Source organism: Labrus bergylta, chromosome 12 (assembly GCF_963930695.1).
Source record: "Labrus bergylta chromosome 12, fLabBer1.1, whole genome shotgun sequence".
In the NCBI taxonomy this organism is placed as follows: Eukaryota; Metazoa; Chordata; class Actinopteri; order Labriformes; family Labridae; genus Labrus; species Labrus bergylta.
In genome coordinates, this window is record NC_089206.1 from 21,244,850 (window position 1) to 21,256,480 (window position 11,631).

The 11,631-nt window shown below is 42.6% G+C and overlaps 2 protein-coding genes across 2 annotated transcripts; one reads left to right on the forward strand and one right to left on the reverse strand.

Moving 5' to 3' along the window:
- Window positions 1-1,499: 1,499 nt before the first annotated feature.
- Window positions 1,500-7,553, reverse strand: gmeb2 (glucocorticoid modulatory element binding protein 2). The gene is made up of 10 exons (XM_020630314.3): window positions 7,217-7,553; window positions 6,202-6,362; window positions 6,012-6,100; window positions 5,763-5,887; window positions 5,571-5,674; window positions 4,028-4,182; window positions 3,529-3,597; window positions 3,294-3,431; window positions 2,715-2,837; window positions 1,500-2,410 (listed from the first exon to the last, which is right to left on the reverse strand). Exons 2-10 carry the CDS (start codon window positions 6,345-6,347, stop codon window positions 1,794-1,796), a joined length of 1,566 nt encoding a protein of 521 aa, XP_020485970.1. The 5' UTR covers window positions 6,348-6,362; window positions 7,217-7,553; the 3' UTR covers window positions 1,500-1,793.
- Window positions 7,554-8,335: 782 nt separating this feature from the next.
- On the forward strand, window positions 8,336-11,548 carry tpk2 (thiamin pyrophosphokinase 2). Its single transcript, XM_020630368.3, has 8 exons — window positions 8,336-8,637; window positions 8,720-8,961; window positions 9,415-9,478; window positions 9,560-9,690; window positions 10,191-10,309; window positions 10,645-10,777; window positions 10,885-10,981; window positions 11,063-11,548. Exons 1-8 carry the CDS (start codon window positions 8,568-8,570, stop codon window positions 11,107-11,109), a joined length of 903 nt encoding a protein of 300 aa, XP_020486024.1. The 5' UTR covers window positions 8,336-8,567; the 3' UTR covers window positions 11,110-11,548.
- The last annotated feature ends 83 nt before the right edge of the window (window positions 11,549-11,631 follow it).

Below are 11,631 nucleotides of genomic sequence, written 5' to 3' on the forward strand. Positions count from 1 at the left end.
GTTAATCACTATTAAAATATTTAATAATAATAAGGGTCATCGTTTTTGCCATTTCGTAATATAAATTATTGGTATCTGTTTGAATGTTCATGCCTCACATTGATCTTAATACAATGAGAAGAATTGACCAGCGAGAATGATTAAAAAAAGCCATTGTAGTGATGTTAAAGCGCCATCTTGAGGGTAAGTAAGGGGAAGTGCCCAGCAGAGACACGTATGCCCATATTTGGTCAACATCAGACAGTTTACTAAATTCAAATAAACTGTTACAGGGTCACTGTGTGGTAGTTTGATTAATTAAATTGTGTTTAGTATATAAGAGAGTTTTTTGTGGGGCTTTTTGTGTCTTTATTTTAGAAATAGGACAGTGGATAGAGTGAGAGTGGAGAATGACATGCAGGAAAAGACACACAGGTCGGATTCGAACCCGAGTCGTCCACTTAGAGGACTACAGCCTCTGTGCAAAGCACTAGGCTACCTCCCCAGTTTTTAATTAATACACGATACATTTTAAAGATGAAGATATTGTGTTAGGTTTTTTTTGAGTGCTTTAGGTGACATCTCCAGACGTTCTACACCAGGATGATGTTTACATTATTCAAATCTTGCAGAGGCTTCATGCCTGTTGAAACTGTGGAGCCCCTTCAGACTTGGTTTGTAAGAGATCTGATAGCCACGGAAAAATTAGCAATTCAGATGTGAGGGATTTTGCATGATTTAAGGTCTCTTCAGACTGATCGAGAAAAATAATAATAATACCCGTTCTGCCTTTGATTATAAAAGTTTCAAAATGGCAATTTTCTTCCCATTTTTCTCAGAGGAAACACCCCTCGACCACCCTCTAACTTAGCCCCTACAGAATTTTGGTTGCTTGACGGCACTAAAAACAGGGGTTTGTAAATGCTCGTAATAGTCCGCTACATCAGGTAAAAAAATTTAAAAAACATAAAAATGTTTCGCAAACTTTAACGGGATCTGAAATATTTTCAACCGATGATTTTTTGCAGTCCTGCATCTTGATGTACTGAATAGTGTCTTTCAGAGAAAATATTATTTTATGCTACTAAAAGGTAAAGCAGTGCTGCCTTTTTAGTCCTGTTTCTATTAAATACATTTAGAATATATTAAGATCATAACTGTCATGTCAAGACAGCAGACTCAAACAACAACCGAGGTAACTCCATTTGATAAAGACAGTCGCATGAAATTTTAATTAATTATTATTTTTTATAAAACCGAGTTTCCTGACTCTTTTTCTCTGTGATCGAGTCATTTCCCCCCGATTAAGACTTAAAGGTCACATGTTCTCCTCCTCTTTTAAATAAGTCTCAGAGGATGTGCTGATGGTTAAAGTAGACACTAGAAAAAGAAATGCACCTCTTGAAAATCTTTGCACAGTCCTGTTAGAGATAAATCTTCGAGTTATTTCCAGTTGAGAGACGACCGACTCTACCACTGAGCCACAGCCCTTAAAAGTGAGAAAAATGAATCCCTCCGAATGCTTTGATACAGCTGTATCAAATATATTAGTTACAAAAAACATATTTACAGTAAAATCACAACAACCATAAAATCACACTCATGACAGCCGACTGTGTTCTAGTACAAATTGAGGCATCTTGAAAAGCAAAGAGGCGTCTACAAAGGAAGGTTTATGAGTCGAGGAACAAAATAAGCACAATGGATGAAATGTAAAAGTCAAAATGTGTTCGAGGCATCGAAGGAGAAACTTTGAGTCCGGAGTCCAAAGTGAATCACCTGCTGACAGACGAGAGAGAACATCTGTGTTTGTCTCACTGCTGCTGCTCCGTTGGCTGCTCCTCGTCCTCTCTGACCTCCTCAGTCTGACCCTCCTCCTCGCCCTCCGCCTGGTTTTCCTCCTGCGGGACGTCTGCCGTGGTTTCCGTGGCGTCCACCAAACTGATGCCGAGCTGCTGCTGGATGGCGGAGCCCTGCGCGGTGGTCAAACCCTGCAGCCCGGCGGGAAGCGTCACCAGCTGGAACTGCGAGCCGAGCAACTTAACGAAGGCCGCCGAGCCGCCGGCCGCGCCCTCTTGACCCATGGCCGTCGAGAGCACGGTCAGGTTACCGGTGTCGGTCGCCAGCTCTGACCCAGAGAGCTGCGAGGTCAGGAAGGTGTACCCGCCCAGGTTGGCGCCGGCCTGGTTTCCTGACAAAGTCAGAACCTTCCCCAGCGGCAGGCTGGTCAGCTGGTTCAGAGGCAGAGTGATCTGAGTGGGGGTGGCGTTGACCGAGGCGGGGCCAGAGACGGCGCGGGTGAGACGTGGTCGCTTGGGAGCAGGGGGAGCCGGGACCGGGGTGAGGGTCATCAGGACATTGTTCAGGTGCTGAGATTTACTCTTCAGCTCTTTGGCCCGCTTCCTGTGCTCGTCACATTGCTGCTCGAGAGCTGCAGGACAAAAAACACACAGAATTATTTTTCTTCTTCTTTGTTTGACTCTCGACAAAATGTACTTCACTCCTGTTCTACAGTCAAAGACAGGAAGGAGCGGTTGTTTAATTTGAATGTTTATCAGTCGGCCATGTTTGTCTCTGAAGGCTGAAGAAACATCAGGATGGTTTGTTTTGTTTGTGTTGTTATTATTAAGTGTCTACTTTTGGTTTCTGTGTATGAATAACGGTGTCTTGTCAGCCTGTTTTGAGCCGGGCATGTTGTTTATGCATGACAAAATAATCAGGGTTCTTTCACTAACCTGCAAGGCTGCGAGTGTACTGCTCTCTGTATCGGTCCATCTGGCTCTTGTGACTTGCCAGAACCTTCTTCACCAGGTCCAACATCCCAAAGTTCTGCACGATGTTGTTGAGTAAAACGGCATCTAAAGAACAAAAACATCAAAAATAAATTCAATAAGTAATATGTAACTATGACCCCTAGTGTTCAGAATGGGTACTGCCGTCTGAATTCTAAACATTGTAGAGAGCTGTCTCCCCCCTCCTCTCTAGAGTCCATGCTCACTCAGGTCACCATGTGGTGGACACTGAAGCTTCAGTGTTTATCCAGCTCTGCATGGGTCTGTAAACCTTTCTGTGTTCTAACCTCTCTCCATTTTTCAAAAGCATCTCCAATATTGATCCTAGTTTGAGCACGTTTCTGCTCGTGGAGCTTATTAGAAACATGCAGAGGCTTTTTAGGTCGGGTACAATCACTTCTATCTGAACCACCTCTCTCGCCCGCTTCTATCACTGCAACACCTGTTGACCTGATAACTGCTCTCATATCTGGCAAACCGAGGGGCGTCCAAAACGGGCCATGTGTTCAATCCGTTTCTCACCTTTGACCTGCAGTGGTGGGTCACACACTCTCTCCTGCAGCCCCTTCAGCACCTCCTGCAGCTCCTTCTGAAAGTCCTCCACCACCTCGTCCAGAAGCCCCGCCTCCTTAACCCCACGCCAGAACGCCACCGAGTCCTCTGGATGCACACACACACACGGGTTCAGAGTCAAACACCACTCAGGCAGTTTTAAAAGATGTTAAGTGAGATAGAGTGTGTGCAGGTTGATGATCACCTCCAATGGCTGTGACCCACTCAGACGTTTCCTCTGACACATCAGAGAAAGACGCTGAGGCTCCGTTCACTGAAACACACACAGTAAAGATGCTCAATAAACAGAAAACAACAGTAAACAACATTTTCTTCAAACATCATCAGACTGATCATAAATCTTTATCCTCTGCTGTGTTCATTCTGAGATACACACTTTGACAGGTTTGACGCTTTTTCACCCTGAAAACATCGGACTTCATGATCATAATCCCTGCGCCAACACTTTTTAAAGGTCCAATCAGTGAGATGTGTAGTGAGTGAGATGATAAAGTGATCTTACTATATGATCAGACATTAAGGAAACATGTTGAAGTGCTGGCTTCTCTGACAACAATGCAGCAGCCAGTATGTCCTCCTTCTAACTTTAGATTCTGGTGCTGAATGCTCTGGATTTGTTTGGACCAGAGAAGGTAGGCGGTTCTGTTTCCTGGAACAGAAGCAGCACTACGATGAGAACTCACAGTCGGCCGAGGAGGACGTGACAGAAACCAGTTCAGCTTGGTCGCTGCTCAGGGACACTTTGGTTCCCACCAGGTCGATCTTGGTGCTGCGGCAGGTGTTGGAGCACACCTTTGTGTGCTGGTAGAAGTCCAGTTCACCTGAGTCCATGATCTTCCTGTGAAGGTAAACATGGTGAAAGGCTTTACTAAGACATAATACTCGACATGAGACAGAGCACCTGTGATAACTGGTAGAACAGCGCCACCCTGAGGCCATTTTTCAACTGACCATCAGATAACGGGAGGAAGAGATGGCTTTAACTCTGTTTGATGATGAGCCTCCACGAACACCGCTCTCATCATAAGCTATTTCTTTTTTTCTTTTTTAAGATTGGGCTTTTTGCCTTTATTGAACGGGACAGGAGCCACAGACCAGACCCGAACCAGCGCCGCCCGTCTCGAGGACCACAGCCTCTGTACGTGGGGCGTGACCTAACCATGAATGACCTAACCACAAGGCCATCTGTGCCCGGTAATAAACCATTTATAATGGGAACATAAGGAAGTACCAGGTTAGTTTTTCTTTATGGAATCTATTCTAGTTGACGTTTTATCGAGTAAGCTTTAAAGACTTTATTACTTAAATGTAATAGAAATCAAGTATATCCTCTGAAAATAACTCTGTGAGTCATGACTGTCTACAATGGGTGTAACACCCGAGTCCCACTGTCTGTGATGCTTTCAGAGTGCTATCTTCAGTTTGTTTACATCGCCAGGACGGCCGGCTGACTCCTCGCCTCGTGTATAAAAGTTGTTTAATTGAGGGACTAGAGAAAAGAAGAATAACATACTGTACTCACTGCTTAACTGTGTTTCTAGATCACGCTCATTTCAGGTAAATTTACATGCAGTGTGAAGATACAAGCATAATAAAGATCGCTAGCATTAGCATGCTAACACAACAATGCAGCGCAAGTTGTTTTGGTTTCATGCTGGTGCTCAAGGGCGACATCTGCTGGATCAAAAAAATCACATATAAAGCCTTTAATTGAACTGTGTTTCCTGTGTGAGTGAGGAGCTGCAGTAAATTTCACTGATGACATAAATGACAGTTAGTGGAGTTTTTAAAAACAACAACTTCACCAACTTCAAAGGTGAATGAAGAATGAAAGGCTTGAAGAGGTTAAAAAGCTCAAGCAACACTTGTAGTATGAAGATCAACTTTATTAACGAGATAGACCGACCCGCTTCGTCTCGTGGCCTTCATCAGGATCATGGCCTTCATAAGGGCTGAGTGGTTAAGTGTATCTTCATACTACAAGTCGCCGGAGCTTTTGACCACTGATGGCAGATTTTTGTCATTTATTGGCATTTGATATTCAATGACAGTGATGTCATGAAGCTCGGGGCAGCTCTTATTTTGAAAAATGTTTCAAGAACAACCTTACAAAATAAAATCAAAATGTATTTTAGGTGTTTAACAGAAATAAACAATGACGTTGCATTAAAGTAAGATGTGTTAATATCAGACAAAGTGAGACCAGCTGCATCTCTGAGTCCAGACCTGAGCATGGTGCCGTTGAGGCGGATCGCTCTCTTCCAGTCCTTCAAGGTGGATTTTCCTGCTAAACACACAAACTCCTTCGGACTGATGAGCTGCTCGTTGAACTGAGGATCAGAGAGGGAAAAATACCTGAATGTTAACTGAATGTCATGCTTTATTGTTTCAAAATGACGAACTATGCATCGTGCGTACCTGAACACATTTCACGTTGATCCCAGGACAGACAAACTTCTTCCAGACCAGCGTGGCTTTGGCGTCTCCACAGGTGATCGGGTAGAAGATGTCGGCTTCCACGTCCACCTCCTCAGTTAGCTTCACTACAGAGTCAGAGACAGAGACACCCTCTTAATACCATGAAGCCAATGCTTTTATGTTATCAGAAACACCAGAGATATTTAATATTTACTGATCTGCCACACTTTACAAAGTACACTACATTACCGATGACTGCCTCTTCCTTCGACAGGGAATCTGTTCTGCTCGCCTCGGATTCTTCTGCTTCCTCAGGTGCTGCTGTGAGCTCTTCCTCCCTGGAGATCAACGAGAAAAACGACAAAGTTTTCAAGCCTCAATTTCCCAAAGTACCTTACAGACAAAACAATCTCCCTCAAGGAGAAGTGTGTTTGGTTACCCTGGCTGAGTGTGCAGCTCTGCAGTAATCAGCACTGCTTTATCATCCTCCTCCACAGAGGGGAGGTCCTCCTCCACCGATTCGGGGATGGTGACGATCACAACCTCACTCATCTCCGGCAAGCTGCTGACCTCGGACGACGCCATGGAGGACAGATGGAGCTTCAAAACAAATAGTAAGACAGCAGAGAGGAAAACTCATTATTATGCAGGTTGATCTAATAAAATTCAGAGTGGAGGTACAGACGGCAGACCAAAATCACATCTATTGTCCTAAACAACATCAAGCTGCTTTAATACCTCGAAGTTTCCCGCTCTAGAGAAACTAGCTTTCATAATAAATATTAGAATTATGTAATCAAACTGACATTTACAGGGTTAAAATCCTCAAAATGATTGAATGTTTGGTAGTTTTATGAAGAGATTTATGCAGAAAAATGCAGAACAAAATATGAATCTGTACTGTTTTTATAGCAGCTTTTTGGAAGTGGACATTTTTGCCCTCAATGACTTCAGAGGGTTGTAAATCAAACTGATGCCTGAGGGTTAAGATAGTTCATTAAAGTTAGCAGCTAGCAGCATACCACTACTGATGTTGTTTTTATGGAAACAAACAGAAACTGGTCAGTTGAACACTGTTTCTTTAAACCTCTGAGATGTTTTATACAGAGCAGCATCACGCCTGGTTACACATGGAATCATCCCTCATCCCGCACAGTGTTTACTGGACGATATCTGATGCTTTTCATATCATTTTAGTCCTAAAAAAGCTTTTAAACTTATCTTCTGTGTAAAGCAACATTGCCGTAAAGCTAATAGAGAGTAAATACAACGTTTCAACGTCTCACATCTTGGTTGCTTTTAGTAATTTGGCAACAAATACAGAAAAATGTAAATCTGTAAAAATGTAAATGGGATTCGGTGTGCCTTGTGTTGGACTGTAAATGGGGGGTAAAGAGGCTTATAAATGCATTCAATATGGGGAAAATGCTTTCAATATAATAAACACAACTTACCTCTTTAGTCTTTAATATAAAAACAGTCGTTGTTTGGTAAGTTTTGCCTCTTTTTGCAGTGAAAACATGAGCGTTTGTCACCGTTAACCTGGCAGTTAGCACGTTAGCTTAGCATCATCTATTCCACAGGAGAGAGAAGCTAACGGCTCCATCGAGTTAGCATCAGCTTATTTTACATTTCAGATTAAATAAAGCCGGTCAGGTCTTACATATGTCCAATTATTACTCATTGAGTTCCTTTAATCACGTCGCCACAAGTATACATCAGTCACCAATGTATGGATGTTTATTCCTTCTTCTTCTTCGTCTTCTGTTGCTTCTTCTTCTTCTTCGTGTTTATTTGTGGGTCGTGAGCTGACTTTATTAATACAAGTCGCCCCCTACCGTTCACAGATCAACTTTTCTTGTTTATTTTTTCCATTTCAAGCTAGTAAATATGTTAATATCGTTGTTTTCTGGTCAGTTTGCTTATTGTATTTCTATTTTCGAGTAATTTGTTAAACGTTCAACAGTTGAAATGCCTGGTTGTTGATACTGAATAAATAACGAATATATAGACTAAATATATAAATATGGATTTATATGAACATAGAGGCATTGACTATTTTGTTTTATTGGTTTTGTATTACTATTATAATATATTCATTAACGTTATTATATATAGATGTATTTTTCCATTTATGATATTTTTCCTCTTGATTAACAATGTTACTGTTTAATTGTCAATTATTAGTATTAATTACCATTATTATCATATTCTTTGTTATTATATGTGATATTTTAATTGAAATCTTCGTATCCGAGGGACTGTTGATGTAAACAAGTTCCAAGCTAACTCTGGTACAATGCAACAAATGGCAACATTTATTTTTAATATTGTAAATGGTTCCTTTACAAATAAAATAAATAAACACAATTAAAAACAGTTGATAATGTTCCTGAAAATAAAACGCTTGGTAGACATAATTTATTATATAAACTTGTCTTTTAATGATAATTTTAATTTCGTTTCCCTGTGCCAGAATTCGGAGCCACACTCCAGTCCAGTAGGTGGCGGTAATGCGCCAATAAGCTGGGTTGACAATCGCCATAAAACTTAAACGAAGAAGAAGATATGCGCATGCGTAGGAGTGCCGGTGTCGGCTTCTGACAGTTACGATGTTTTGTGATCGACGGGTGAAGATTTAGGACTTTCTCCAACACAGATAAATAGTTTCTGTAATTTCTGCCATCTTTAATAACTTAATGTAGTGTGAGTAGTGTTATATTTTAGTAGTTTTATATATTATACGGAGTCTTTCCTGCATTAGAGCTGCTTGAAGAGTGGTTTGTTTACATTGTGGATTTAAAAATGTCTCACTCTGCCTGGTCAGAAAAGATGCTGCAGCTCCTCCGCCGCATGAACAACTTTTATTCAGCAGGTAAACTAACTCAGCAGGTGAACAGGTTGTGAAAAGCTGCTTGAATATTAACTCTACTTCTCTCCTTTTGTTTCCCCCACAGGCTCCTGTCGAGCTAACTGCTTCAGGTTCCAGGTAGACGGAGCTCAGGTGGGCTGGATCCCTCCTCATGTAGCTCCACTGTTAGCTCGGTACCCGCAGGTGTTCAGTCCGCCACAGGACGGCGTTGTGTCACTGTGCAGCAGTCTGGACTCGTACGAGAAGAGATCTGAGGCTGTGGATGCTGTCCTGCAGACTCAGAGAAAAGAGGACACCTTCACCTGTCTGAAAGGATGGAGGAATGAGGTGAGATCACTCAGGTGGATGCACATTATTATGAGACTTTGACTCTTTGAATAAACCCTACGTTAGACAAATGTATTTCATTATAAAGAATCGTATTTCAAAAGAGGGAAATTCAAAGCAGGCTGGACATTCATGTTGAATATCTCTGACCTGTAAGGAAAGGAATGTAAAAGAGGGGAACAATTTACAATTTACAATTTAAAGCTCATGACCCCTTTTTACCAAAAAGGTCTGGCACAATGCCCCGTTAATGCAGACACTCAGCAGATCCACCTGTCAATCTCTCAGTCCATCCTACCCGCACTAGTGAACAAGACCCAGAGATACTTACACCGCTTCACTTGGGTCAAAGACTCCATCTAAACAGTGGAGGTTTCATTCAGTGTTTAATAATCATTACATGACACTCAGCATCACAACCTCTTACTTTATTGAATTCTCCTCGTCTTTCAGAGGTACAGCGTGATGCCGAAGTTCTCCGACCCTCCTCTGATGTGGATGGAAAGAGCAGCTACAAGTCAGTCAGTGAGATCTGTATGGGTGATTACTTAAGAGTGAATTCCTTGCTCTGTGTGCTGATTGTGATTCACCTCTGCAGGTCTTTTTGGGGTGAGGCGGTACGGCGTCCACATTAACGGTTACACTGTGAGCGACAGTGGGGAGGTCAGGATGTGGCTCGCACGGCGCTCTGCGACCAAGCAGACGTACCCGGGCATGCTGGACCACGTGGTGAGTTCAAAACTGAGAAGGATATAATCTGGCATATTAACATGTTTACGTTAATTTGGGTGAAATTGTCCCTATTTAAAATAAATACTAAAACTACAGATCAGAGATAGAGGGAGACGAGAGAAAGGGAGAGAGGGAGAGAGGAGAGAGAAAAGGAGAGGGAGAGAAAGAGAGAGAGAGAGAGCGAGCTATCTAAATCGCTCAATTAAAAATGTATTTATGCAGTTCAGAGAGTGTGCATGAGTTTGTTTTTAGTTTTTGGTTCTGAAAACAAGGAAATGACTCAATATATTCTGCTCCTAGGACTTGTATTGTTGTTGCCGTGGTTTCAATATCATATTTTTGGGGGGTTTTTTTGCCTTTATTTGAGGGACAGGAAAGGGGATAGAGCTGGAAATTGGGGGGGAGAGAGAGAGAGGGGATTGACGACCCTTTCCTGCTGTAGTAGACGTGATGATAACAGCTGCACAGACGGATCCTGATGTGTTGTGTCTCTAAAGGCTGCAGGGGGTCTGGCTGCTGGCGTTGGCATCAAACACACTGCGGTTAAAGAATGTGAGGAGGAAGCGTGTATCCCAGCAGCCATCGCTGAGAAGGTAAAACCTGTGAACACGATAAGGTGAGACAACCTTTGACAGCCTCATAATGTTTTCCTCCTCTGTACCATAGAGCTCTACTTTCATCCAAAATCTATGAAGAACACAAAGTTTACCTGAGAGAAATGCTCCTTCCTCACATGAACACACTCTGATGTTTATTATGACTCAAATCCTAAAACACCTTCCTGCTGCCTTTAGATACTCACTTTAGGGGGGGCGCTGAGGGACTTGTTTTGGTCTGAGGGACTGGTGCTAAAGTGCGACATGACATCACCTTTAAATTTTACAAAGAGAAAATGTAGAAAGCACACGTCTTTTTTTCCCCATGTTTACCCACTTTAACTTATCTATCTAGCTACACGTACGAGCAGGATGGGGAGGTGTTTCCTGAAAGTCAGTTTGTCTTCGATCTGGAGCTCCCTCTGGAGTTCAAGCCCCGAGTCGGGGATGGAGAGGTGCAAGAATTCTACCTGCTGCCCATAGACGAGGTTCCTATTCCTGATACATTCTGAATGTTATCTCTGTGTAATGACTTGATTGTGAGGATTCAGAATCATGAACACAGGTGAGGGTTAACTCTTTTCTGTCGTTTCAGGTGAAGGAGCTTTTGGCCTCTGATGACTTCAAACCAAACTGTGCCATGGTGGTCCTGGACTTCCTCATCAGACACTCCTTTATCGAGCCAGACTCAGGTGTGTGACTGTCTAATGTTGATGAGGTCACACCTCTATGTAAAATAAGTCTTTGTCTTCATTCTTTGTTTTGCCTCCCAGAGCCATCCTATCAGGAGTTTGTGGCCGGACTCCATCAGACGCTATAGAGTGAAGCTGAGGACTGAGGCGGGGACACAATCTGCTGCCACACCGATGTTTATAACAAACCTCAAGAGGTGTGTGCTCAAGGTTTTGACTCCAGGCAGCTCGGGGCTGAGGCTGATGATTCACATGATGTTAGAGGAACAGAGAGATGGATTTGGGAGATCCTGACATCACGCAGCTGGTGAAGTAAAGAAAGACCTCAAGGACGAGCTGAGCTCAGAGGAAGCAGGACGTTTCTTTAGCAGACACTTTTCAGACACGGCAGACATTCTCATAAGTCTGCTGTTACAACATGAGTCTCTAAATTCAGCAAAGACTCCAGGGGCTGTTTAACAAAAATCTAATCACAGTCACTTCCTCTGTTTTTTAATTCTCATTCTTCGTGTCCACCTCTTTTGTTTTGACCACTCGTCTTCATTAAAGAGACTTCTCTTGCTTTTACCTCATTCTGGGGATTTTTTTTTATTCCGCTCTTGTAGCCCAGCCAAATTGGTGTGCGAGTTTCTCCTCTGCCATTGTATCTT